Here is a 27,399-nt window from a genome sequence, read left to right as displayed (position 1 = left end):
AAAAAAAAAATTGTCAAGAATCTTGAAATACCCTTTAGATAGTTATGAAAAGATAAAAGGAATATCTGGTGTATTATTCCTGATTATTTGTAAATTATACGTGTTATGTATTTAAGATGTACAATAGTTTACTTACAATAGTTTATAGAATATAAACTTACAATACAACTTACAATAGTTTATAGAATATAGTAGATACTCATCAAATATTTGTTGAATAAATGTAAGAGTGTCTTCACATGACCTGCCATTTAGCAAGAGGGTGGCAATAATTGATTGCAACACAATGTGTTAGTTAAGTGTGTGTGTGTAAAATCTCCCTATGCCAAAGAGAGGAATCAGTATCAGTCCTGAGTGGTTAGCACTCAGGTCACCAAGTTCATTGCAGCCCAAGTGTAAATAGGGGATAAATAAGTGATGGGTGATAGGTGATGAGTGATGGTAGAGCACACAAATGGTGCCAACAGCAGAGAAAAGGAGCCCCCAAGCCAGCCAGGATATGCTGTTTTCCAAGGAGGTGACTGCTGAGAGCAGAGGGAAGAATAGGAATTAGTGGCACTGAGGGGCACCTGGGTGGCTCAGTCGGCTAAGCACGTACCTTCGACTCAGGTCATGATCCCGGAGTCCCAGGATCAAGCCCCGTGTCAGGCTCCCCGCTCAGTGCGGAGTCTGCTTGTCCCTCTGCCCCTCCCCCTACTCGTGTTCTCTGTCACTCTCTCTCAAATAAATAAAATCTTAAAAAAAAAAAAAGGAATTAGTTGCACTGAGGTGGTGATTGAGGGGAATGGGTAGAGTTGATAAGGGACTGAAGCATAAGTACTCCAAGCCAAGGGAACAGCATGCACAAGGCCAATGGTGAGAGAGAGATTGCATAGGAAAAACAGACCTCAGAGATGTGGAGGTGGACAGAGAGGGTAAGCAGAAGTGAGCCTGGGTCTTCATGGCCAATTTAAAAATTTGGACTTTGGGGCGCCTGGGTGGCTCAGATGGTTGGGTGTCTGCCTTCGGCTCAGGTCATGATCTCCGGGTCCTGGGACTGAGCCCCGTGTCGGGCTCCTGGCTTGGTGGGGAGTCTGTTTCTCCCTCTGCCTCTCCCCCTGCTTGTGCTCTGTCTCTTTCTCTCTCAAATGAATAAATAAAATCTTTAATAAATAAATAAATAAATAAAGATTTGGACTTCACCCAGTGGCCAGTGGGGTGCTATTGAAAGTTTCAGTGCAGGTTTCAGAGGAGGCATGATCATATCTACATTCTGGAGAGTTCATTCTGAGGACAGAACCAAAAAGGTAGGCCAAGGAGGAGGTTGGTGCCATCATCTGGGCAGCAGGTTTCAGAGTCCCCAGGAGGTGCTGAGATTGAGGCTGCCTGGGCCAGAATGTTCTCAGGGTGGGAGGGAAGAAGGATGGTGGAAGAACCACCCTTCTCGGGCTTCCTCTCCTCACGAAGGCTGATCTGGTTGGAGAGTCCTGGGTACCAGCAGAGCAGGCTCAGGTGGCCCATGCCTGATTCTAGCTCATCCCTTTATTGTCTGCACGGGGTGGGGCATTGCCATAGTCTTCGTGAAGTGATTGTCAACTTTCTGTATTTAGTACAAGAGACTGTGCAGGCCCAGAGTGATCTGGTGTTGGAAACAGTGCATGACAAAGGCAACATGGAGCAGGTCATCTTTGAGATACAGAAGAGATTTGAAGCTGTAAGTGTGGATACCAACCTCTTCCCTCAAGTATGTTTTTAGCTTTGTCACTAAGACCCAGAGAGACACCTTTAAAGCTGCAATTTTTTTTTCAGCCCAGAACAGAAGCCAGATAGGTCCCTTGGCAATGGACCAGGGTGGGACCAACTTCCTCCTCCAAGGTTCTCTGGCATGATGTGGACCCAAGGGGCCCTGCTCCAGAATGTTGCCATGCTTCCTCTGTAAAGCACCCAGCAAGGGAAAAGCTTTGGTTCTGCTAGCACATCCTTTGGTTGGTTTGCACATTTCATTGTGCATTCTGAGTTGCAGTGTCCATAACTCTTTTCTCACTATCTTTCCCTAGAGACAAGCAGAATTTATAGAAATGAAATCTGACCTGAAGCAACTTGAAGTTTTAGTTGCCCAGCAGAGTAAGGACTTCCAGCGGCTGTGTGAGCAGCTAGGCCAGCTGAATGTGGCCAGTGTCCTGGCAGAGCTGAAGAGATTCATTTCAGCCCCTCGGGGCCCCGCGCACGTGAAAGACAGCACTTCCCAGACCTCACCACCTCTGGCCCGGAGCCTCCATTTCACCAGGCAGGATACATGTGCTTCTGAGGAACCAGTTCTGTGGCAGGCTCAGGCCCCCCCTGCTGTACAGAATCTGAGTATGGGTTCCCTGCAGCCTGGAGAGTTTGGTGTCTGTGGTGAGGGAGCAAAAAGTGATGCTCTCCAAGAAGAGGCTGCGCTGATGGCAGCTGGAACCAGCAAAAGAAACAGGCAAGTCAAGGACAGGGCAGTACAGACCAACTGCAAGAACTGGACCCTTCCTAAAACCAGCTCAGAGAACCATGGCTCCGGCTTCCCAGGCCCCGAAGTTCCTGGTGGTAGGGACTGGGTTTCCCAAGGAGCCTCAAGGCTTCTACCCCTGGACTTGAACAACTTTGCAACCAGCATTAAGAACACCTGCCAAAAATGTCAAACCGAAGGTGTGTCTCCGTGTGACCCTTGTGAACAAAGGTGGGCGGCTGCACAGAAAGGCAGAACCGTGGAAAGGGGGGGGACAGGCAAGAAGCAGCAGCCCAGGAAGTCCCACAGAGGCAGGCTTCTAGCCAGGAAGCAAGAACAAGTCCCTAGCAAAGCCTGTGCTTTCATTTCTAAATATCCTCAGCCTCCAGTTTCTGGCCCACAAAGGCCCTCCCTGGAGCAGCAGAAGCCCCTTGCTCAGCCCCTGCATCTGAGGGGCCCCAGCAGCCCCACAAAGCCAGTCAGCCCTGTTCTGGGAGGCATAGTCAGGTGCAGTAAGGTGATGAGGGCAGCACAAGGGAACATCTTACAACTCGGTGGGCATTCTTCCCAAGAGGACAGGCTGCTTTCCACCAGTTCCCAAGGGGACCACCAGATGAGCTGGTTCAGCGACCTCAGCCTGGGAAGTTCAGAACCCCCTCTGTGCAGGGAGCCAAGCAAGAATGTGCTCTATGACCTAGGTTTTGATAGCAGTGATGATGGCTTCTGACCAGCCCACAAAATGTCTGCAGCTGATAGTTTATTGGTCTCAGCTGGAAAGACAGATGACAGCGCCCCGGGACTAACAGCAGAAAGCCCCCCGAAGCCGAGGGGAGCGCTCGGGCTCAGAGGCCCTGCTGGGGGTCAGGGCGGGATGGGTCTGGCATTCTGGGTACCAGGTGCCGCCCATGACAGGCCTCAGAGCTACACACATCTTTATGTATCGGAGCGAAGCGTGTGAAGACCGTGGTGAGGAGCCGGGACAGCAGCCTGGGTGTAGGGCATCGGGGGAGGGTGCTGTTTCTGGTGAAAGGAGGGATATTGTGTGGCGGAAGGGCTCTCTCAGAACCATTGGTGCGGCACCATGACTCCCCAACACCACATTTTTGGTCTTCACAATATTTCCTACACATAAACAATAACTTTCCAGGCCTCAGTAGTTTTTTTATTATTATTTTTATCCAGTTTTACTGTCAGAGCACTTGCATTTTTTGATCGGTGGAGGTATTATTACAGAATACACTAAGTCAAGTCTTCTTGTGTGAGAAACCGAGAATGTTAAGCTGCCAATGAAAGAGAGGTGACATGCACCCAATGAATGCCCAGAGTGCCGCTGTACACGAGCCAACCAATCCCAATTTTCTTCCTGGCTCTTTGTCCCCATCCTGTTTTCAACCACTCTTCAAGCTGGTGAGAGCATCTAAGGGTCCAGTAATATTTCCGGAGGGCATGGGGCTTATATGAAACTTTGGCTTTCTATTTATATCTTGCAGAAGTTTTGAATTTTTGTTATACATATATATTTATTTTGTAACAAAAAAATAAAACATATAAAACATTTAAAAGCATATGTTTTGGGGAGGGGGCGTGTGGGTGGCTCTGTTGGTTAAGCGTCCGACTCTTGATTTCCGTTCAGGTCATGATCTCAGGGTTTTGAGATTGAGCCCCGCATGTGGCTCTGCACTGAGTGTGGAGCCTGCTTAAGCTCTCTCTCTCCCTCTCTCCCTCTGCGCCTCCCCCTACTCAAGCTCTCTTTCTCTCTCTCGAAACCCCACAAAAAACAAAACACTTAAAAGCATATTTTTTCATTAAGTTTATTGAAGTGATCTCCCATCAACTTAAGAAAATCAAATGGATAAGATACATACCATCTTTTTATCCTGCAGGCTTCTCCCAAGATGATTTTGAATAAACAACAGCCTACTCAGACTGGTTTCTCTTCCTTTATCGTTTGAAAGTAAAAATCCTCACTGGATGGATTGGCTTCCAGAATCTGCCCATTTTCTTCTCTCTCTTTTTTTTTTTTATATTCTTTATTTAAATTCAAGTTAGTTAACATAGAGTGTGTCATTAGTTGCGGGGTTGGATTCAGTTATTCATCGGTTGCATATGAGACCCTGTGCGCATTATATAACGTGCGCTCCTTAATGTCCATCACCCAGTTACCCCATCCCCCCACCCCGTCCCCTCCAGCAACCCTGTTTGTTCCCTAGAGTTAAGAGTCTCTTATGGTTTATCTCCCACTCTGATTTTATCTTATTTTTCCTTCACTTCCCCTATGTTCATCTGTTTTGTTTCTGAAATCCCACATGTGAGTGAAATGATATATTTGTCTTTCTCTGACTGACTTACTGAGTTTAGCATAATACCCTCTAGTTCCATCCATGTCTTTGCTCATTTTCAAGGCTGTAGTAAATGACACTAGGGCCTCTGAGTGGGCCGTTATAGAAAACAGTGTTCTTGGGCGCCTGGGTGGCTCAGTTGGTTGAGCGACTGCCTTCGGCTCAGGTCATGATCCTGGAGTCCCGGGATCGAGTCCCGCATCGGGCTCCCTGCTCGGCAGGGAGTCTGCTTCTCCCTCTGACCCTCCTCCCTCTCATGCTCTCTGTATCTCATTCTCTCTGTCTCAAATAAATAAATAAAATCTTTAAAAAAAAAAAAAGAAAACCGTGTTCTTGATTTTTTTCTTATTTTTACATTCTTTATTTTCAAGGGTGTGTGTCCCACAAAAGTCTGAGTTTAATTTGCCTTTGACACCTTTGGCAGGGATACCAGGCACCAGCCTAAGCTGCTCTTACTCCCGTTTCCAGACCAAGGGCGTCCTGTGGCCTGTAGCTGGGAGCCCCAGGCAATGGCAGCTGCCCTTTCCGAGGCCAAGGGCGTACAGACTTGGACTCTGCCTCAGGCTGCCCTGACCTTCTCTCTGCCTGTGAGCCTCACTGGATGTCTGTTCACCCTGGCCTCTGCCAACCTCTACTGCCTTCCCTGCTGGGTCGCTCTGCCTGTGCAAGGGAGGCCTGCGAGGAAGGGGCCCAGCCACACCACGGGTTTCTTCCAGCCCTTCTCAAACTGACTACAGGTGGCTGTTGGGCGGTTAGCATAAGGCTTGTAGGCCATAGGGGTTTGTATCGGGAAATCTTTTATTACTCTAAGTTGAAAAGTTTAGTCATTTTGGGGCGCCTGGCTGGCTCCAGTTGGGCAGCTGCCTTCCGCTCAGCAGGGAGCCTGCTTCTCCCTCTCCCTCTGCCCCTCCCCCTGCTCGTGCTTTCTCTCTTTCTCAAATAAATCAACAAAAATCTTTAAAAAATTAAAAAGAAAAAAGTTTAATCGTTGTAAATCGAAGTTGAGACCCTGTTGAGAGAACTCCATCAATATTTATGACTGTGGCCTTCTCATTGAAGGGTCTGTCCAATTTTGAAATGCCAAAGCAGGACCCTCTGTTCTTTGATTCTGTTGTGAGTTATGAAATCCTGTATTTCTGGGGTGCCTGGGTGGCTCAATCGTTAAGCGTCTGCCTTCGGCTCAGGTCATGATCCCAGGGTCCTGGGATTGAGCCCCGCATCGGGCTCCCTGCTCTGCGGGGAGCCTGCTTCTCCCTCTCCCACTCCCCCTGCTTGTGTTCCCTCTCTCGCTGTGCCTCTCTCTGTCAAATAAATAAATAAAATCTTTAAAAAAAAAATCCTGTATTTCTTCAGAAGGATTTCTTTTTGTTATGAAGTCAAAGATCAAAGTGACTCAGTGTTCCATGAGCTGGGTGTTTTTGTAGAATGAGCAGTAAATTTATCTTCTAACAAGCCTGGGTTAATTAAAATTACACCGCCTGTCTCTGGTAATCATCAGGAAAGGATATTCTGTTTCTTATTTTATTCCTAAGACTTCTTTTTTTTTTTAAACTCCTGTGTTCCTGCCAGATCTGGTGAGCGTGACAAAGCCCAGGCACATCCCCAGAGCACACAACGTTTCTGGTTCTTTGGATGCTGATAGAGATGTGGCTACACAGGGGCGGATGTCGTGGGAGGTCTAGGGACCTACGGCCCGGAGAGCCAGCTAGGGGTGCCTCCCTCTGATAATGACCCCAGCTACATCTGAGGATGGAAATCACATCACCTAATTGTCTTGACATTCAAGTATCAATTTAAATGTCACCTACAGAGAGGCCTTTTAGTGACCTCTTCTGCAGAAGCTTGCCCTACTCCCTGCCCATTCCCTTACCCTGTTTTAATTTTCTCCCATAGCTCCATCTGAAACGGTGTATGGATGCACATACATATGTTTTACCTGCCTTGCTGGGTGGGATATAAACCTCAGAAGCAAGGGCAGCATCTGCCTCATCCCTGCTGTATCCTCAGCACCCAGGAGAGTGTATGACACGAGAAGACACTTGACAAATACTGAGAGCAGGGATTTCTTGCTTTCCATTTGAACAGCTCCTTGCAGCCCTGTCCCAAAGTCAGGTCTCTCCAGCATCCCTTTGCAACTTCCCTTTTTGGCATTTTGTCTCAGAAGTTCCAGAGGGCTCCTGATGAGGGGCCTGTCTCCTGCAATATGCCCTCTTCTTTCCCAGGCCAGATGCCAGCAACCCCTTTCCACCTAAAGGGCCCAGAAAATAGCCTTTCTGCCTCCAAAAAAAAAGACAGTTGCTCCCTACCAGGGTTGAGCAGTTTTGAAAATTTTTTCATGCCAGGCCTTAGGCCAAAACTCTTCATCAAAGCAGTCATCTTCCAGCTGGCCAAGCACAGAGAGTCCTTCCCCACTAAGGCTGGGATTCATTGTCAAATAGATTTCCTAAGTAAAACTTTGTCTACTCTATAAATATTTAGCTGGAACATAAAATATTAACATTCTCCCACATACTCCAGGGAGAAAGCACATTGCCAGAGCCTCAGATAGTCTGGGGCTGAAAGCCTTTTCAGTAATTACCTACAATCAGGTGCAGTGGCCTCCCTCGTGTGCGTGCCTCCTCCACTGGTCACGGCTGTATTAAACGTTCTGTGCTTCAGTTAGCAGACGGGCACGCTCCGACCCGGTGAGCCCCCAGCCTGGCCGTTTGGGGAGAGGGAGCTTGGCCTGAATTAGGCCTCTTTTGCAAATCCTCTTCCTCAATTTCTTTGATCACTAACAGCTCACAGCTCCTCCGGTGGGAGGCTGGTGTTGCTGCCCTATCAGCACATTCCTGGGTGCACAGGTGAGGGACGCCTGCCCCGGGGTTGTCTGTTCCCTTCTGCCTGGTCTCCTGATCCCTTTGCGGTTTGCCCTGAGATTAGAAGTGGAGGGTCCAAGGAGCCAGGGCAGGTGGGCCAGGAGGTGGCGCCCCTAGTCCCCCAGTGAGGGGGAGCAGAAAGCTGGGGGAGGGGAGCCCGGAGAGCCCGAGCTGAGAAGGCAGGCCCCAGGGCCTGGTTGCGCTGGCTGGAGCCCCACAGAAGCAGAGGCATACTAACTGGAAGTGCCCCTGGAGCTCACGTGGCAAGACTTCAGACTCTAGGTCCATGTGGCCAGACAGCCGTGCCCAGGAATGTGGAGAACGTGGCAATATGGACGAGGCTGAAGCCAGGGCCAACGTTTCCAGCCCACGGCCACCCCTGAATTGTCCTTTTGAAAGAGTTGTTGCTTGGCTCTCAGGCCTCACTGTGGCTCTCTGCTCCTTGCTGACCTTCGCTCAACCATTGGCTCATCTCTCTCCTTTTTCCTATCCCTTCTTCCTCAGCAGGTCCTAGGAGCTTCTATGGACCAGCCCCCACCTTACAAAGTCTTACCAGTCTGCATATAGAGCTGGGTTCTAGTGGCCTGGGCAGGGACACTGGTGGGATGCGGCCAGGGGACCCGGAGACCTCTTACAGGGCTGGATGGGCCCCGCTTCTCACATGCCTTGTGCTGTGGCTTGAATTTGCAGTTTGTGACTAGCAGGTTCCAAAGCTCCTATTTATTCTTGAGGTTGCCTTGTTTCTATTTTGAGTCTGCTAATCCAAATCACAGTTTGGTGTTTCCACGGAAACAATTCAGTGATTGTTTGGTTTGCCAAGATGAGCTGCGGGGGAGAGAACCAAATGACGTAAAACAGTTTTAGTTTCTCAAATATGACTCTCATTGTCTCCCCGAGAAGCCTTTGGTGCCAGCCCCCTGAAAACCTGAGGAAGTTGTATTAAAATAAATGTTCTAGACTCCTGTTCCCCTTCTGGTTAAGTCCCTGGAGACCCACTCCCCGAACACCCCTGCTGTGTGTAGATGAGCACACATCTGCCCAGTAAAGCAGATGACAGAGGCAGGAAGGTCTCCTTGGGGCACCTCAGGGAGCCAGGGATGCAGAGACAGGCGTCCAGGTCACCAGGGAAATGACCATATGGCTACCCCTGTTAATCTGGGACTGGAGAGCCGGAGGCTCAGGGCTCACCGGCTTTAACTGAACAGCTGTGTTTCTACAGTGAAGAAAAGCTCCTCATTCAAGGATCCCAGGATGAATTACGCCTCTGGTAAATCTGAATTTTTACATAAAGGCTTAGCTAAAACAGCAATATGTCTGTCTGTCCCTCCAGGGAGAGCCAGGTCCCTCCTGCATGCTGACCCCTGTTCTCAAGGACCATAGTCTCCTCTACAGGCAGAAATAATCCTTTCTTTTCAGTCTTCCAGCGTTAGGGCTAGGCCCCCATTCCCAGTACCCGCTCCCCGTGCAAGGACCCTGGGGGAGCATGAATGGAATGCTGAGAAGCAGCTCCAGGAGACCTAGAGCTTCCAGTCACTGGGACCCGACATCCTCAAGGTCAAGGTCCTGTGAGTCCTCCCATTGTGGGTCTAGCATCTGCCCCAGTTTCTGGGGACTGTGAGGGTCAGCTCTGGGCAGTCAGCTGGTGGAGGATACCCATGGCTAGTTGGTGGAGATGGGAAATTTAAGAAGCCATACATGCCCACTGCAGACAGATCAGAAAATATGGACAAGGGGAAAAAAAGACAAACCCCCTTGTCCCTCCATAACAATCTCCATGCGTGCTGTGCTCACACACACATCTGTACAAACTGGAGATCAAGTGCACTTTTAAAAAATAAATACATTTTAAATTTTGGAATAACTTTAGATTTACAGGAAGGTTACAATGACAGTTTGTATCTACCCTTCACCCAGCTTCCCCTAATCTTACATAACAGAGGCATATTTGTCAAAGCTAAGAAAAATACATGAACTCTAGCCTTTATTTAGACTTCACCAGTTTTTCCATTGTCTTCTTCCCGTTCCAGGATGCAATCCAGAATACCACACGGAGATTGAATCAATGTGTCTCCTTAGTCTTCACTAGTCTGTGACGGATTTTGAGTCTTTCCTTGTTCTTCATGACCTTGACAATCTGGAGTGCTGGCCAGGCAACCTGCAGGACATCCCCCAGGCTGGGTTTATCTGACATTCAGCTTGTGATTAGACCGGGGACATGGGGTTTGGGTAAGGACCTGACAGAGGTAGAGCCCCCTTCTCCTTTCTCCCTATGGTGGGGGGGATGTGGGGGGGGTCGGGGGGAGGCTGGCCTCCACACATCACTGGTGCTGTTCCCCTTCATCACTTGCTTAGGTGCTATCAGGCTTCTCCATAGAAATTTACTGTTTGGGGGCACCCGGGTGGCGCAGTTGGTTAAGCGTCTGCCTTCGGCTCGGGTCCTGGGATCGAGCCCCGCGTCTCTCCCTCTGCCTGCCGCTCCCCCTGCTTGTGCAAGCTCACTCTCTCTCTTTCTGACAAATAAAATCTTTAGGGAAAAAAAATCTACTGTGTTCTCTTTCCCTGCTTTGTTCCTTGGAAGTGAGTCACTAAGTCTAGCCCGGCCTCAAGGGGCGGTGAAGGGATAGGGGTTGGATTAAGCGCCACCTTCTCTATGGGAGACTCTCCACATCAACACTTCTTATTTGGAGTGCACTGTTGTGAGCCCTGGCTTGGATATCAGGACATCTCTCCACGCACACAGCCATTCTTCACCCGAGCTGGGCGGCCCAGGATGCTGTGAGCCTTTCTTCTCATTTGCTCCTGTCCTTCCTAAGGGAGAAGGAACTCCCCAACTCCACAGGCTGTGAGTGCTTACTGAGGGTGCCCCTGCAGGGACTGAAGGTCGGGTGGCCGGGGAGGAGTCTCCGGGTAATCTTGTCCCCGTCTGCCCCAGGCAGGGCAGTGGTGGTGGCTGTCCCCGCAGGGGAGGCCCATCCCACAAGGTGGCCACCCCACTAAGGAGTAGGTGGGCAGTCTCCACCTGAGAGCCTGCAGGAGTCACCAGACCCGGGTCACCGGCTTCGCAGCCTGCCCTGTGCTCAGGTCCGTAGCCTAAAAGATGGCCTGGCAAGGTGGCCCCTTGGCCACTGGGCCTTCCTTCCCAGTTCTTTGGGTCTTACCAATAGCCCCTGTGCCAGCCTCCTCACCCCCATGCTGCCCATCTGAGCCCAGAAGGCAGGCACTTTTCTGAGACTCTGTTTCTGGGAGGCATCAGACATTCCCGATAGCTTATGATGTTTCCTGAAAGAACATCATGGTTTTGAGACATTTGTCCAAATAATTTCTGATGATGTCCTTGTCCTTTCTTTCCAGGGGTGTGGCTGGAGCCAGCCCTGCCAGGCTTTTGCTGCCAGGCTTTTAGGCCTAGCTCCTTCTTTACTCCCACCCATCTTGCACCACTACCTGTGGCTTCCAGGGTTTCCAGGCCTGGAGTGGGATGCATGAGGGCTCAGGCATGAAGGGGATGGGCAGGACCTGTGCTTACCTTTTCCTCCCACTGCCCTCGATTGGGGGCCCAGGTGTCTGATGTGGGGGGTGTGGTGGGGAGGCCTCATGGGAATGTCCGGTCAGGAGGGGATCAGCCCCTCCAACACAACCATTAGGCCCCTGCAGAGGTCTTCAGGCTGAACAGGGTCAGGGTTGGGGGTGCTGAGGGGAGGTTGGTCTGGACACGAGGAGGGTATGGAGCCCATGCAGAGGACAGCCCTGTGCGCAAGGTGTGCAAGGTGTACAAGGGTAGGAGGGCTTGGGGCCACCATCTGTGCGGGCTGGGCTGGCCTGGGCTGGGCTGGTCCCAGGGGGTGCGTGAAGCCCACCCTGGCTGTGGTCCTAGTGCTTCTTCAGGGGCGCATGGAAAAGAGCACCAGGAGACACAGCAGAGGCCTCCGACCGGCACCCACCTTGGGTACTTAGTGTATTAAACATCAGTCAAAAAACACATTTGAGACGTCAAGAAAAGTGAAAAGAATCAACAGTAAGAAACAATTCAAAGCAATAGAATAAAAAAAAATTGGGCTTTCAGCTTAAAAAGGGACACAAGTAGAAGTTCAAGAGGGTGTGGTCACTCCGATCCTGCCAGCCCCGGGGCAGTGGCCCCCGGCGGCACTGACCACAGCCTCAACCGCAGCCTCCTTCTGGGAAGAACCAAAGCTCCGGCCGACGGCCCTTACTCGATCTGGTATTTAAAAGAGGTCATCAGATTGTAGTCCTCTTCCAAGTCCAGCACAGTCTCGACGATATTGTGATCATCGAAAGTCTGCCTGAGGCTGCCGGAGTCGCCATGCGGGGCCTTCTGAGGGCTCTCGTCCATGAGCAAGGCCCAGGCTTCCTCCCTGAAGGGCGGATCTCCGCAGCGACCACACACACGGTTCAGCTCGTTTTCAAATTCTAGTTTCCCAGCCAACTCTTCAATAGTTCGGATGCTCGTATGGTCTTAAAAAGGAGAACATTCAGCATTACAATTCCAGTGAAAGGTTTCGGGAGACATTTCAGGCACCGGTTAAAACCCACAAACGGGTGGCCACTCTCCAGGGACTTCAGGGCAGGGAGGCTGCCAGACTGAGCGCCCAATTCTAAGGTGGCCTTGGTGCCCACCCCTCCGGCTCTGCCTTTATTGAGCCCAACGACTCGCCAGTCCCCAAGGAAGGTGCAAGTGGGAGGATACAGAGATGTCTTGGCTTGTCCTGGATCTTAGGGAACTCCCTGACCTGCAAGCATGACATGACATCGTGTGAAAAAAAGGCGAGTCTGTAAGGGGAATCAAATGCTGCCCGGGGCTGGCAAGGACCGTGAAGGATGGTGAGCGGAGGCAGAGGACTTCGGCTCCCCTCTCGCGGCCACCGGAGGAGACTCCAAGGTGTCTTGCTCTGTGGCCTCAGGGGAGCAACTCCTCCCACCAGGCCTCCCTTTCATCCCCCCAGAACCTGGAGGCCCTTCCAGAACCAACAGTTTCAGGCAGCCCCCAAGGCTATGCAGCCCTTAACCTGGGGCTGTTTGTCCACTATGCAGTGTGAGTCGTTTGAAAAAAGAGCATACAAATAAATAAAGAGGGCATATATAGTTCACACACAGAATGTACAGATGTGGGGGGAAAAACCTCTGGCAGGATGTCCAGCAATGTTTTGGGGGTTTTTTTGGGTTTTGTTGTTGTTGTTGTTAAAGATTTTGTTTATTTATTTGACAGAGAGAGACACAGCGAGAGAGGGAACACAAGCAGGGGGAGTGGGAGAGGGAGAAGCAGGCTTCCCACTGAGCAGAGAGCCCGATGCGGGGCTTGATCCCAGGACCCTGGGACCCTGAGCCGAAGGCAGACGCTTAACGACTGAGCCACCCAGCGCCCCAGGATGTCCAGCAATGTTAACATTGGCTTTCTCTGGGTGCTCACGTTACAGGGAAGCTTTGGGATTCTCATTTTTCTTCTAAGGTTGTATTATCTACCCAAGCTGGACCGCCCCCCACCCACCCCATCTTTGCCTATGTCCTGCCTCCAGACCTGAGCTCAACCACCAAGTCCTGGAGAACCACTGTCCCTTGTGTCCAGGGATTCACTGTAACCAGACATTTATGACCGGATTCATGTGTGACTCCATCAGGCTATCAGCTCCATGAATGCTCTATGCATAGAGCCTGCCATGGGTAAAACAAATTTACTATGTAGATGGATGAGAACTAAGAGAGTGTTTTTTTTTTTTAAAAAAAACAAAAACAAAAACCTGCTGACTCAGGCGCCTGTGTGAAGGACCTATCCTCCCAAGGAGAGGATAGACCTGCCCTTTGTACTCACCGATCATATCAAGCAGATCCTTTGTGATCTCTTGGCTAGAATTGCTGAGTGGCATGTTTGAGTCAATCTTCAAATCTTTCTCCATATCTTTCCTGCAACCCCCAGGTGGAAACAAAAAGAAGAAGAAGAAGAAAAGGTGGAGGATTAGAGCCTCTTTCAAGAAAATATTGCAGGGAACTCAGTGTTAATCTTAAAAACAAAAAACATACTGGTAACTTTAAATTGGCTCCCATGCTGTGTTAGAGAGGGCAACTGGAAACTGCTAAGTCAGTGAAGTTGACTAATAGCATCACCCTCATGAGCATCCCCGACAGCGCATTCAAGCCTACAAATGCCCGTATTAACATTTGTTAGAATTGAACCAACTAAATGGCTTCTTCCTTCTCTGCCTCCAGGGCAGCCAAGATGGCAGGACCTTGAAGTTCCATCCCATATGGTCATCCTTGCTCCAAATCAAGGTGCCTAGAACCAGGCAGTTTAAACCTACCACGGAGAGGGGCCCCTGGCGGGCTCAGTCAGAAAAGCATGTGACTCTGGATCTCAGGGTGGTGAGTCTGAGCCCCACCTTGGGTATAAAGATTATGTAAATAAATAAACTTTAAAGCTATTGGGGGGGGGGAAGTCTAGGGGAGATCTTAACGCAGGGATGGTCTAAGACCTCAGGAGGTGGGGTGGGGGAGGGGGGTGGGGGGGGTGAAGGGAGCAGAAGCAAGGATGTAAGCAGGAAGTAGGGCCCATCTGGCCTCTCCCTAGTATGGATGTTGGAACGAAGATTTTTATTTCTGCAGTATAAAAAGTAAAGTGACTTAGAAGTCAGGTTCTCTAATGTTCACTACCCCTGTGGGAAGGGCAAAGTGGTTTCTAGGAATGGGCTGACAGTCCTAGAGGGGAGGCAGAAGCGGCGCCAGACTCAATTTAGGAACTTCAACATTTTCAGAAATGAGAGCCCCCTAATTGTAACTTTTTACACTGTCAAGTTGGAATCACCTTAGGCTGTCTTTTCTCCAGTTCTCCCCATCTCCCGCGGCTCTCCAAAACGGTCTTTCGGGTGCCAAAACGGAGGAATGCATCAGTAGGTTTTCCTTACTGGTCAGAGGTTTTCTTTTCGGGCATAAGCCTAGCGGCTGTGCATTCCCTGGGGCATGGTTTGGAGCAAAGGCAGGGCTCTCGTTCTCCGGAGCACACGCGACTGGAATGAAAGGAGCCGCGGAGGAGGAGGCTGCCCGCGGGTGCCTCCTGCCGAGCAGCCGGTGCACAGGGACGGGGAAGGGGAGCGGCGCGGCGTCCAGCTCCAGCCTCCGCCGGCCCGAGCACTCCTGGGAATGACTGACGCCTTCAAAGGCCCGGTCAATGGCCGCAGTCAGCTCCTTTCTGCATCTTCTCAGTTTTTCAGACATTTCCCCTAAAAGCGACCACGTCTTTATTACGTAACACATTGGAAATGCACAGAGCAACACTAGAATATCGTTACGAAGTTGCAAACCACCCCCGAAAGACGCATCTCCTGGAGCTTGATCCACGCCACGGGCCAGAAGGACCCACACGCCGGGCGCCCCCTCCCCAGGTGGCGGGTGTGGCCCGCGGATCTCCGGGAGGAACCAGCGATCGGACGGGAGCCCCAGGGACGCCCGGCCCCGCCTCCCCCGGCTCCGGGCCCGCCCGCCCCTGCCGCCCGGCCCAGCCGTCTCCGCAGCACCCTCGGCCCTCGCCAGCGGCCGGCGGCCCGCAGCCGGCTCTCGGGCAAAGGTCCAAAGCCGCGTCCTCACCCGGCAGCGCGGCCACTCCGCCAGCCCCGCCAACGGTCGCCGCGCGCGCCCCGGCCGATCGCGCGCCCGAGAATGGCGCTCCCTGCTGCGTCCCCCACCCCGGCCAAGGTTAAAGGTCAGGCAAGAATGCCCGGACCCACCACCTCATTCTTAAAACCCACTCGGCCGGAGCGGAAGCGCCCGCACCCCCCCAGCGAGGGAGGCGGCCGGATGCTGAGGACCGCGGGGGGGGGGGGGGGGGGCCGGCCCGCCCAGAAGCCGGCGGGGCGGGGCGGGGGGACGACAGGTGGGGTGGAGAATCTCACTTCTTACCAAAGTCGGCAAGAAGGGAGAGGTTCCCATTCTCAAGCCAACGGAGAGAAACTGGACGGGCCACTGTACCCAGGAAGTTTTGTGTACCGACTTCTTTTAAGTGACATCTAATAAAAGCGCCACACCGTCTCCAACCGTCTCAATTCATCAAAGATGGTGAGGGACATAACAGAACTGCTAGGTTCCACACGAGATTGAGGGGCAGGAGACCCCAACACCAAATATCTTCATTTCATTAGGGGGAAGAAAGCTAGAAATTCCAAGATGGCTCAAAGGGAAACAGAAACGGGCTTCAGGGACTAAATTCTGAGGGAATTATAAACCCATGTCAGTGCACAGCAAGGGAGAAGGGGACAACATCAAGTGAACTGGAGGCTTGGTTTACTGTGGGCAGACTGCTGGGGTGACCAGGAACCAGCACCAGAATAAGAAATCCAGAAACTCAGGGCAACCTGCCGCAGGTCTTCATGGCCACCATCATCAATTACAGCGTTCCTCTCCATTCTTTGGAATTCATCGGCCTTACTCCACTGTGCACCCCCCTCCCGACCCCCTACTTTCCAGCTCCACAGGTCTTACAGAAATTTCTCACCACCTGTATAAAAAGAAAAATAATTCAGCCTCTTGACATAACCCTTCTGAGCAAACAGGGTCTCTTTTTTCTTCTGCTCATAAAAGAAGGGGATTTCTTCATCTGGTTTTTAGACCGAACGCTAGTAGTCTTCAGAGTGTCAAAGATGTTCTCCTGGGGGATTACACTGGCGCTGTGGGGTGGCAGGGTCTCGGAGACAGCATCAGTTGGTGTCCATGCTGCAAGCCTCATCGTCCCCTGTGCCTTGCTGCGAGCTGCCTGGGCTCGTCCCTCCCTCAGAGGATCCAGGAAAACAGACGAGTGAAGGCGTCTTATAAAATTCATCATCTCGACGTTGGTAAAAGAGCACGTAAGCTGCTTTTGTCTAAAACACAAGAGGGGAAAAGTTCATTCACAGGTTGGAATTATCACTCTTTCTCCCAGCTTTTCGCTCACTGTTCAAAACCTACTTTCAGAGAACTGCCATCTTGTCCTGTGCATCCATGCACAGAGGCCACCAGGAACGTGACCCTGCCCAGAGAGTGGGGAAGGGCCAGTGCCTGTGACAGAACGCAGAGAGTGGAGCTTCTCATTTAGGAAGGGTCCTGGAAGGAATGGCAGTCAGCTCTTTCTCTACCACACCTAGCTCCCACTGTCACATAAGGATGACCAAATAACCAACTAGCCCAAGAGACTCTTCCCAGCTTTAATCCGTCAGGTAAGAGGAGGAACCAAGTACTAGAGCCTACTCACCACTATCTGATCCTCAGAGGCCAGGGACACGTTGCTATCATCAAAATAATACCATTTCCCATTCAGTTTGTTCTTCGCATATGCAGTGTCTGCCAAGTCAACAAAGAAAACAACCTCTAGCAATCACCAGAGAACTAATCTGGCTTTATTAGGCTTGCACTAAACAATTAACACTCTAAAAAAAATAAAACAAAGACCCCGAAATTAAGAGTAATTTACAGGTGACAACCAAAAAAAAGAGAACTCATCTTTTTTTGAAATCTGTTCTTCCTCAAAAAGGGTAAAAATGGGGCGCCTCGGTGGTTCAGTCGGTTAAGCGTCCGACTCTTGATTTCAGTTCAGGTCATTATCTCAGGGTTGTGAGTTTGAGCCCCGCGTTGGGTTCCATGCTGGGCATGGAACCCGCTTAAGATGGTCTCTCCCCCTCCCATAATCTCTCTCCCTCCTGCTCTTAAAAGAAAAGGGGGGGAGGGGCAGTAAAAATGGAGTGTCAGGGACCAAGGTTTTAGGCTGTAATTTTGGGAAACTAATCAAAAGAACAGAGAAATCCAGTATCAATCTTCAGGATGGCTATAAGCAATAATCCAGAGCCAAGGCACCCATAAAAGAAGCTGATACTTTAAGATTTAAGCAAAAATGGCTCTAAAAAGAACAGGTCAAATCAAACCCCACTTGGTCCAGCAGATGGCTACTGCCTCTTCCTGCCTCTGGAGCCTCCGGGGTAATCCCGGTGAGGGACACACTGGGCGTTGGGTTTGCAGAGCTGGAATGTGGACAAGACGCTTTAAATGTATCTTTCTCAGAAACTGTGAGTCAAAGTCTGTGGCTGGGTAACAATTCCTCACAGTGGTCCAAGCTTTCCCCACAGCCAACACTTCCTGTCTTGATTTTATAGTATTCCCCAGCAGGATGTGGTTACAACAGCAATCCCAGCAGCAACGAGCAATTCCTGTCCCCTCCAGACTCTACAAAATGACACTCTCCTGGAGAACTGGTTGCTAGTCTCCACCTGCTGCGTGACTTGGGGCCAGACATTTATCCCTCACTGGAGCACCTACTGCGGGGTGAGGAACAGGAAAAGGTGCCGAGGGCCTGCCCCTACTGTCCCTCTCCCTCTGCCCCTCTCCACTGCACGTGCGCGCGCTCTCTCTCAAATAAATAAATAAATCGTTTAAAAAACAAAAACCAAAACCTACACATTCCAGACATTTTGGAAGATAAGGTAGAGCAAAGAGAACGTTTCCTTGCTTTTTGCTTTAACATAGTTGTGATGCTAGCTTCTGTAAGGACACAAGTTTGAACATGTCATGGGCATTTCCCCACGTTGTCATTCATTTTATTTGGCAATGGCCGTGCACTCGACTGTCATGTAGATGGACAGCAGTGCCAACTGCTGGGTCACCGACGCAGCTACTAATTTTTCACTGTTACAAATACATGAATCCTTGTGCATAAAGCTTTTTCCCAATGTCAAGTGCTTTCCTTGGGATAGATCCCAGAGGTGGGACTACTGGATTCAATAATATGAAAATCCGGGGCGCCTGGCTCCTCAGCTGGTGGAGCAGGCGACTCCTGATCTTGGGGTCATGAGTTCGAGCCCCATGTTGGGTGTAGAGATTACTTAAAACTAAGATCTTTTTTTTTTTTTTTAAGATTTTATTTATTTGACAGAAAGAGAGACAGCGAGAGAGGGAACACAAGCAGTGGGAGTGGGAGAGGGAGAAGCAGGCTTCCCGCTGATCAGGGAGCCCGATGTGGGGCTCAATCCCAGGACCCTGGGATCATGACCTGAGCCGAAGGCAGACGCTTAACGACTGAGCTACCCAGGCGCCCCTTAAAACTAAGGTCTTTAAAAAAAAAAAAAAAAAGGAAGACTATGAAGAGAGAGAGAGAATGGAGAAGCAGCAGTTTGGACCACGCCTGAAGCCTGACACTGGGGGCCTGAGGCGCTGTGTAAAGCACTGAGGACAGGGCCTGGCACACGGGAAGAGGCCAGTAGGACTGGCTGAGGGCCTTTCAGCACGTTCGGGCGGCAGACGCCAGTACTTACAGTGACCAACCCCCATGGCTCCGTAGTGGTTAGACACGGCAATGAGGTCGTACACATAAGGCCTCGCCGACAGGTCACACACAAACTCGGACATGTTCAGAGCTCTGAGCACAAAACACAAAAATGGCCTTTAACACATTAACCTCAGAGAAAGAAGCTGGAGTAAGCGAGCACCCCCTTTTATGCACGAGACTGGCACACGGGAGCACTCGGACAAGAGCTGCAGCAGGAACGAATGCAGAGGCCGCAGGGGCAGGGGCCCCGGGGGCTGGTGCAGCCTGGACAGAAGCCGCCTGGGGCGTGCCGGCCCCGCAGCCGGCGGCGGGCAAGGGCTCTGGGCAGGTAAGAGCGCTGCAGCAACTATGCAGAAATGGCCATCAGGACCAAAATTACCGTCAGTGCCATAAGCATTTCAGCTGAATACCGAAACAGGTCCCAGAAAACTTTTCTCCCCCAGTATTTTATTTTGAAAATTTCAAACATACAGAAAAGTTAAATGCATTTTTAGACAAACATCTATATTCTATCCGTGTCTCTACCTCCACTCCCACCCCCCAGGAAGCATTTTAAAATCTGCACTTTGTGGACGAACTCTTATCTGGTTGACTTACTTTCCTGGGCCTGTCACTCTGCGTCCTGGCACCTGGGGACACGAGTAGACAGCCAGTCCCACTCTCTGCCCCAGGGACAAGTGGCTCCGCAGCCCCGCTGCAGCCCCCAGTTATCCAGTTCTCCTCAGCAGACTACACTCCGGTTGCTTTTTCACGCAGTTAACGAGAAGCAGCACTGTGTTTGTGCTGTCCAGACGAGCCCAGGCCCCTTGGACCAACGACGGACAGGAGGCCCAGTTCAGTGAGGGGGCAGCAATGATCAGCATCACTCTGAGCCTGGGAAGCACTTCTGCTGGAGAATCTTTTCCCCAAAGGTAGGAGGATGGGGAGGAGGGTGAGCCGAAGTCCAACTGCCTAAAGCCCAGCAACACACCTCCTAATGCATAAAAGTCTTTCGTGACAGAACTCAGCCAATCGGTGCCCAGGTCTCCTGCCTACTTCTTAATTTTCCTAAGAACACTGCAGCTCAGGGACCCACCTGACTGGGAATTCCACCACTGTGTCGAGCTTATCCCTCCAGTATCTATTGTAGGAGAAACGTTTGAGGTGGACCACCAGGATCTTCGGTAAGGACCACAGATCAAACTTCTTAGTGGCCTGCTGATGCTTCTTACAGTTGGGACAGTACCTGCAGAGAAAAGAGAAACTTCCACTTAGCAGGGAGACGGAGAGCCAGGGCCCCCTGGGCACCCAAGCACGGAGGCACAGCCACAATCCCACAACATCTTTTCCTGAGCTCAGCATGGCTGCTTGCGGGGCGGGGGTGGGGGGTGGGGGAGGGTGGCTACCTCTAAGCCACCTTCTGAAATGCGGGGGCGGGGGCTGGCTTTCTTAGTCTGGAAAACAACTTGTACAGAAAAACTGTGATATAGGGGTCAGTCATGTAAAGAAGTGACACCTCCCCCCCATAAAAGGGTTTCTGTGTACACAGATGGCCCCAGCAGATCTCAGTCCGGGGTTCACGGGTGCCCCCGCCCAGACTGGGGAGCTGCATACCAGGGGTCGTGCTCCCCAAGAGTCTCCATGGTGGTGAAAAGCTCGATGCAGTCTCTCAGGGCCACAGCGGTCTTCTTCTTCTTCTGAGGCTGCAACATGCTCACGTGCTTCTCGTAGGCCTGTGAGGAAGAAAGCGCTGACTTCCAGTGGGGAAATGAGTTCTCACCAGGTGAAGCACGTCACAAGCTCCCAGGCCAAGAAGATAATGTACTTTCTGAGGCCTCTGACCACATAATGACAAAATCTGTAAGTACTTTCTGTTCTCAGTCTGACACAGAATCTGTTAAATTGCTGGGGAACTGGTGACGGTGACCCAAATACACAGCCAGAGCAGAACCCAGCGCGCCCCCCCCCCAACCCAGAATCCCGAGTCACCTACCTCAGACTCCTGCTCATCATAATAAAGGCTCCGGGTCTCACTGTCCCAATCGATGGCCAGTGTGGATCGAGCTGCGGAGGAAGACCAAAGCGTCACTCATGACTAACGGCCAGCATAAGGAAAGGCTCTTCAGGTGATGGCAGCGAGAAGAAAACACTCAGCTACACCATCAACTCCTGCTCCCCCGTCAGCAGCCACAGCCTGAGCCAGCCAACTGTGAACCCCTGGACCCCCAAATCCTTTGGCAAAGATTTCCTCAATGCCACAGTAAGTTCCAGAGGTGCTAAATATATAGGATACCGAAAGAGAGAGGTCAAGATGAAGTAACAGCGACCAGATCTGCCCTCTCACCTTACCTCATAAGAAAACCTGACGGAATAATGAAAGACTGTTTTGAGACGATGGGTACTGGGCAGAGGAAGAGTGCGATCCCCAAGAGAAGGAAAACAAACAAGGTGATGCCTACACCAGGTGCTGGATGCCCAGCTTACTGCCTGCAGGCACTTGCCAGACCACGGCATGGGAGAGACGGGGAAGGAACTGGGCAGACGGAGGTGGGGAGCTAAAGACTGGAGTTCGAGGAGGTGGCTAGAGTTTGCAAGGCATTGACAAGAGGAGGAGGCCGCACAGAGAGGACGGAGCTGCAGAGACAGGGAGAGAGAGAGACCCGAAAACGCCTCAGTAAAGCTGGTATGAACACACATTTTTAAAGAGATCTAACAAAAAAAGAAAGGGAGTGAAAGGAAGCTAATTTCTTTTCCAGTGAAGGAGACACAGAATTGCGTCCAGGCAGGGGTCTTCTCCGTCCTCTCATGCTCTCCACACAACGCGCGTCCTGCCTGGATGCCTCTTCCGTGCGCTCGGCGGCCCCCGTTACCAGCTCCAGCTAACAAACAGCCCATGAAACCCATGACCATCATCTAGATTGGTCACACGTCATGAGTAGTCTTATGGAGCAGAAGAAATAGCCATGTAGTCTCATAAGCGAGAGGACTCCGGGGAAATGCCGCCATGCAGGAGGCACGAGATGTGTTACCAACCCAGCACAGAGGCCCCGAGGGTGGTGGCGGTAGCGGGAGAGGACCAGAGAGACAAGCCTGACAAGATGGCCGGGGCAGGGGCTCAGGTCTCGTGAACATTTTTTTTTTTTTAAGGTTAAAAAAAATTTTGTCTTTTTTTTAAAGATTTTATTTATTTGACACAGACACAGCGAGAGAGGAAACACAAGCAGGGGGAGTGGGAGAGGGAGAAGCAGGCTTCCTGCGGAGCAGGGAGCCCGATGTGGGGCTCGATCCCAGGACCCTGAGACCATGACCTGAGCCTAAGGCAGATGCTTAACCGACTGAGCCACCCAGGCGCCCTCGGGAACAGTCTTTAGGGAGCTTTAAGCCAAGGCCCACACAAGCGTCTATTCGTGGAGCTACAGGGAGAAGGTGAGAGCCCAGCGCAGTGAGTACTGAGTGCAAACAGGATTTTCAGACAGAGTCTAAGCCCCCCCACCCCCCCAAGCCCAGTTTGAAAGGTCAAAGAAAGTGCTTACAGTTGAGTTTAAGTAGTTTTCCATCAGTTGCAAGGGAATTTATGTCAGCTGTTCCATAGGAGTTCACAAGGCTGAAGGTAAAAAGCCTTTTCCGGCAGGGCTGGCCTTTGACCTTCTTTTGGGTGGTCTCACCGTGGTCACCACCCAGCTCATCCTCCCCACTGCCTTCTGTTTCTGAAAGCTGCTCTTTGCCTTCTTCCTGATGCTCCATTTCTTCTTCGTCTTCTCCTGGCACACAAACAAAAACCAGTGTATATAATCTGCCACCACTTCAATGTTAAAAATTTTACTTCATACCTAACTCTGGTGCCTCCTCCCACATTTTGTCCCATGTACGTGAAACTCCATCTAGCCCTTTACAAGGCACCTGAATTCACCCTCACCACGAGCCAGTGAGACACGCAGAGGGGCCCTGCTAACGTGTGATGAGAGAGCGCAGGCCCAGGGAAGCTCATGGAGACCCCCGAAGGCACAAGGTGAGTCAGCAGGCCCACCTGTCCTAATGGGGGCCCCTCCACACTTGGTACTTTACTGGGCTTCACCCCACATCCTCTGACTCTTTCAACTTTGTCATCTGACCCACAGAGAGAAAAGGACCAAAGGGTTAAGAAACACAATTTAAAAGTCAATTTTAAGGGCGCCTGGGTGGCTCAGTTGGTTAGGCGACTGCCTTCGGCTCAGGTCATGATCCTGGAGTCCCTGGATCGAGTCCTGCGCATCGAGCTCCCTGCTCAGCGGGGAGTCTGCTTCTCCCTCTGACCCTCCCCCCTCTTATGTGCTCTCTCTCTCAAATAAATAATCTAAAAAAAAAAAAAAAAGTCAATTTTAAAAATACTACTATGATCACAAATACTAAGCAAAAACCTTCAGTTCCTCTACAAGAAACACGCTATCCCTTCACCAAGCAGTTGGTGAATGTCTCCCAGGTACAGGTGCCAGGCTGAGTCCCGGTGACCTAGCAGACAGGGTCCTCCCTAACTTTTTTTTTCCTCGTTATTTATTTGAGATTGCTGAGTTTCAAGAAATTTTTTTAAGTTTATTTTTTTGTAATCTCTACACCCAGCATGGGGCCTGAACTCAAGATCCTGAGATCAAGAGTTGAATGCTCTTCCAACTGAGCCAGCCAGGCACCCCTCAAGAGTTTTAATAGGCATTCTAGAGACATACGCTGATGAGTAAATTTCCCAGGTATCTCCAGAGAACTGGTATATGTGGCTGCAGTAAAATGACCCATAAACATAGTCATCGCACTTTTTGTTATTGGGAAAAGGGGAAGTCAGGGTATTGGGTAAGTAATTTCAACAAAGATGGGACAACTCCAAAAGAGGAGAAGAAAGCATTTAAAATATGAAGTTTATATACTTGGGAAATAGCAGTAGAAATGGAAACTCTGAGGAAAAGAGGATGTTCCCACATAAGAATCTTCTTTTTCAAAGACAGTCTGCCTTGGGAGTGTTCCTAAGGAATGAAGGAAGCCAGGCCCAGGACAATCCAGCAGTTTCCGCTCAAGCCACAGGAACAGCACAGCCACGGATGAGGGTGTGACCCAGACTCCCACTGGCACCACTCCCAACCAGCCAGCTGGCCTACGACAGCCAGCCCGGCCCTCACAGACAATCCTCTTCTGACCAGCTCCCTTGGCCCAAGACAGCCGCACTGCCCCTCTGACCCCCGGGGGAGCTGCCCCGCTCCCAGCCCAGCAAGTGAAACCCTCCCCTACCTGCTACCTCTCTGAGAGGGACACAGCCAAAGCCTGCTTCAGCCCTACTCAGTGAACAAACAGAGCCCTGGAACTATAAAAACTGTTTCCTGGCTGGGCCACTGGCTGCCAGCTCCTCGGACAATCTCAGGAAGCTTCTGCTAATGCAGGAGTGGATACCACAGGATGAGGAAAGAAAGCAGAGTCCACTGACAGCAGCTAGCCCCGATCACTCAGAGAATCAGCAGGAGACAGCCACCACAGGCCTGACAAGGAGCCATGGCAGTAAAGACGTCAGAAGTATTTCAACATTAAACAGAGTTCGAAGTCTATGCACCAAGACTCTGTTAAAGGATTCGAAAGAAGGCAGTAATTCTTCCCGAACAGGAGACTGAGATGGAATGTCTAAAAAGCGAGGCTAACTATAACAACAGCAAATACTTACATGGTGTGATTATTAATTGAGCATCCGTTATGTGCCAGGGACATTAACCCACATTATCTCATTAAATTGTAATCTCAACTCTGTGAAGCAGACGTGATCATCCCATTCTGCAGATGGGTGAACCAAGGTTCAGAGGAATGAGGCGACTTGTTGAAGTCCACCCCACACTTTAAGCTAGGAATCACAGTGCTTTAACTGCCAGAGCGCCGAGAACCCATGGGTCACCCCGGGTCTGCTCAGAGAGCGCAGTGCCTACCCTGCCATCTCTGTGTGTGGGGCGTGGGCACAGAACACCCTCCTCTTTATTCCCAGTGGGAGAACATCATAGTCAGGGCAAGAATAACATTAGGACTATACTAAACACTCAACCTAAGAGACTCATAATTTGCAATATCCCATGAGGACAGAGCCTTGTGGGCATTATCTCTAATACCAACTCTCACTTTCCAAGATGTGCGTATCATCTGAGCATTTGGATTTGCAACTCAAAATTTATGGCACTAACTTGGAGGACATTTGTGGTTTTATAGTGATAAACCCACTAAGTCACCTAGGCCCCCAAAAGAAGGGTGACAACCATAATGCAGGTCAGACACAGCCCCCCAGTCGGGGATGAGCTTGTGAGCATTTGGCCACAGGAGGACGGCGAAGGCTCCGGGTTTCCTGCAACCAGCCTCGCCTACCACTTTGTACACTGTGGCTCTCTTCGCTCCCGCAGCGGGAGCTATCTAGTCAGTGATCACCTGTAGCTTCCTGGGTAGAAGGAAAGAAACACTCATGGGCGCCTGGGTGGCTCAGTTGGTTAAGCGACTGCTTTCGGCTCAGGTCATGATCCTGGAGTCCTGGGATCGAGTCCCACATCGGGCTCTCTGCTCGGCAGGGAGCCTGCTTCTCCCTCTGACCCTCCCCCCTCTCATGTGCTCTCTCTCTCTCATTCTGTCTCAAATAAATAAATAAAATCTTTAAAAAAAAAAAAAGAAAGAAACACTCAGGAGAAACTGTCTCTGCCCTCTGGCTGGCTGGCCAGGACTCCTGTCCTTCCCAGAGGCAGTGCCACATCGGAGGGACGGGTAAGGGCCAACATGACAGCTCTGCAGACGGAAGCCAGGTCATGGAGGCAGTCAAGGGCTGGCTGAGCACCCACTGTACCCATCCGAACGGACCAGAATCAACTCCTGACTTTGCCTTGTGACCCCGGGCAAGTCACTCAGTCCTGTCAGGCTAACTCTGCCTGAGGTGAAAGCCAACCTACATGTCTCAGAAGATTCCACGAGGCACCGAAGTTGGGCAGCATGGAGTGGGTGCAACGGGGCTCCCAGGTCTGCTCTCCAGCCAGAGCCCCCACCCAGCCTCACAGCCTCCCTCTCCCGTGTGTACAACACCTTTGGAAGAAGAGGGAGGTCAGGAGGGATTTGGTCAGTCACAGCCCATAGCGTGGCGAGCACTCACCTTCACAGCCGCCCCTGGAGCCATTGCAGGCCCCCGGCTCCAAGGGCGAGCTGCCAGACTCCTCAGGCAAAGGCTGTTTTATATAGCGGCTGGGAAAAAAGAAAGAAAAGGAATTATTTGTTAGCCATAACATTTACCTGTTTTTCTCCATGACTCAGCTAAATGTGGTTCACAGCTGACATACAGCTATTCACAAAGCAATTCAGATAAATAAAAGGGCTTTAAAATCACATGATGGCTCAATACTTTAAGAAACTGAGAGGAACCCAAAAGATAAGATGTTGTTTTTTTGTTTTTTGTTTTTAAAGATTTTATTTATTTATTTGACAGAGAGAGACACAGCGAGAGAGGGAACACAAGCAGGGGGAGTGGGAGAGGGAGAAGCAGGCTCCCCGCAGAGCAGGGAGCCCAATGCGGGACTCGATCCCAGGACCCTGGGATCATGACCTGAGCCGAAGGCAGTCGCTTCACCAACTGAGCCACCCAGGCGCCCAAGATGTTTTAAGTACCAAGTCACTGAAGGCTCTGAGTCTTCTATGAATGCCTGTTTCAAGTCTTCTACAAATGTCACGTGGCACCATCATTGAAAGAAATATTTCTCAATAACATTAATCACCAGCTTCAAAATGATAGGGGAGTACTTTGGAAACTATATTCAAACACAAACGGACATCAAAGCACTAGATGGCCCAAACCCAATGACTGACAAGTGTGACAGACACGATTCTAGGGACCACAGAAGAAGCTGAGGTGCTCAGTGTCATGGCGCTTAAGGGGTGCCAGATGCCCTATCCCCACAGCACCTGTCCTGGCCCTCCCGGGGGCCGGCCCAACTGCATTTTCATAGGACTGAGGACCCAGGACCAATACAGGCACTGAGAGGGGGAAGATGGGGGGGAGGCATTACAGAGACTGGGCTCATCGCGTTTTTAGGTTGCAAGCAAAACGCATTCCTGCCACCAACCTGATACGCTCACAAACAGCCTGGTACAAAGACTCGAGGGTTAGCTTGTGCTTGGCAACAGAAACCAGCAGTGGCTGCCCGTACAGCACGGCCCCGGAGGAAGTGCTCGACGGCCTGGACTTCCTTTCCCTGAAGTAGACTGGAAGCGTGACACATTCAGAGCCATCATCGGAGGTGCCGCAGACCTCGTACCTGTGTCAATCACAAAAGAGGGCACCTTCAGCAGCAGGTCACTACGAGCAGCAGAGATCTGAGCTGCAGCTACATGGTGGCCAGGACTGTGGTTGCTGGGACAAACCATACCTCAGCATAAAAGGTGGATAAACCATTTCCAAGATGATTCTAGAAGCTGGGTCAGCAATCCCAAGGGTCACTGTCAGCAAAACGT

General features: G+C 51.0%; 3 protein-coding genes across 5 annotated transcripts in view; 1 reads left to right on the top strand and 2 right to left on the bottom strand.

Moving 5' to 3' along the window:
• IHO1 (interactor of HORMAD1 1) overlaps positions 1-3,207 on the top strand; it is a 32,092-nt gene extending 28,885 nt beyond the window's left edge. Inside the window, exons 6-7 of the mRNA XM_021687028.1 lie at positions 1,590-1,693; positions 2,037-3,207. Of these exons, the coding sequence (XP_021542703.1) occupies positions 1,590-1,693; positions 2,037-3,185 (1,253 nt within the window). The 3' untranslated portion in view covers positions 3,186-3,207. The remainder of the gene's footprint in view (positions 1-1,589; positions 1,694-2,036) is intronic.
• An 8,466-nt stretch (positions 3,208-11,673) lies between these two features.
• On the bottom strand, positions 11,674-16,221 carry C1H3orf62 (chromosome 1 C3orf62 homolog). Of its 2 annotated transcripts, none has more exons than XM_021686907.1 (4): positions 16,150-16,221; positions 14,464-14,878; positions 13,477-13,568; positions 11,674-12,125 (listed from the first exon to the last, which is right to left on the bottom strand). In XM_021686907.1, the coding sequence occupies exons 2-4, from the start codon at positions 14,871-14,873 to the stop codon at positions 11,860-11,862; spliced, it is 768 nt and encodes a 255-aa protein (XP_021542582.1). In that variant the 5' UTR covers positions 14,874-14,878; positions 16,150-16,221; the 3' UTR covers positions 11,674-11,859. The 2 variants fall into 2 exon arrangements, with proteins under 2 accessions (XP_021542582.1, XP_021542581.1); XM_021686906.1 differs by lacking the exon at positions 16,150-16,221 and adding an exon at positions 15,555-15,629.
• Positions 15,684-27,399, bottom strand: part of USP4 (ubiquitin specific peptidase 4) — a 51,790-nt gene continuing 40,074 nt past the window's right edge. For both annotated transcript variants that reach the window (XM_021686903.1, XM_021686904.1), the window contains 9 exons: positions 27,012-27,203; positions 26,048-26,136; positions 22,455-22,682; positions 20,915-20,985; positions 20,536-20,654; positions 20,018-20,167; positions 18,929-19,032; positions 16,879-16,967; positions 15,684-16,510 (listed from right to left, as the gene is read on the bottom strand). In XM_021686903.1, coding sequence (XP_021542578.1) covers positions 16,349-16,510; positions 16,879-16,967; positions 18,929-19,032; positions 20,018-20,167; positions 20,536-20,654; positions 20,915-20,985; positions 22,455-22,682; positions 26,048-26,136; positions 27,012-27,203 — 1,204 coding nt within the window. In that variant the 3' untranslated portion in view covers positions 15,684-16,348. The remainder of the gene's footprint in view (positions 16,511-16,878; positions 16,968-18,928; positions 19,033-20,017; positions 20,168-20,535; positions 20,655-20,914; positions 20,986-22,454; positions 22,683-26,047; positions 26,137-27,011; positions 27,204-27,399) is intronic.

Source organism: Neomonachus schauinslandi, chromosome 1 (genome assembly GCF_002201575.2).
Source record: "Neomonachus schauinslandi chromosome 1, ASM220157v2, whole genome shotgun sequence".
NCBI lineage: Eukaryota > Metazoa > Chordata > Mammalia > Carnivora > Phocidae > Neomonachus > Neomonachus schauinslandi.
This window is presented reverse-complemented; position numbering and strand designations above follow the sequence as displayed.

Coding starts and splice junctions, on each gene's coding strand:
- C1H3orf62 (XM_021686907.1), bottom strand. CDS start 14,873: ATGTCTGAAAAACTGAGAAGATGCAGAAAGGAGCTGACTGCGGCCATT. Junction 13,569..14,463: donor TGGAGAAAAGACAGCCTAAG/GTGATTCCAACT, acceptor TGGGGGTTGCAG/GAAAGATATGGAGAAAGATT. Junction 12,126..13,476: donor GGATCTGCTTGATATGATCG/GTGAGTACAAAG, acceptor CTCCTTTTTAAG/ACCATACGAGCATCCGAACT.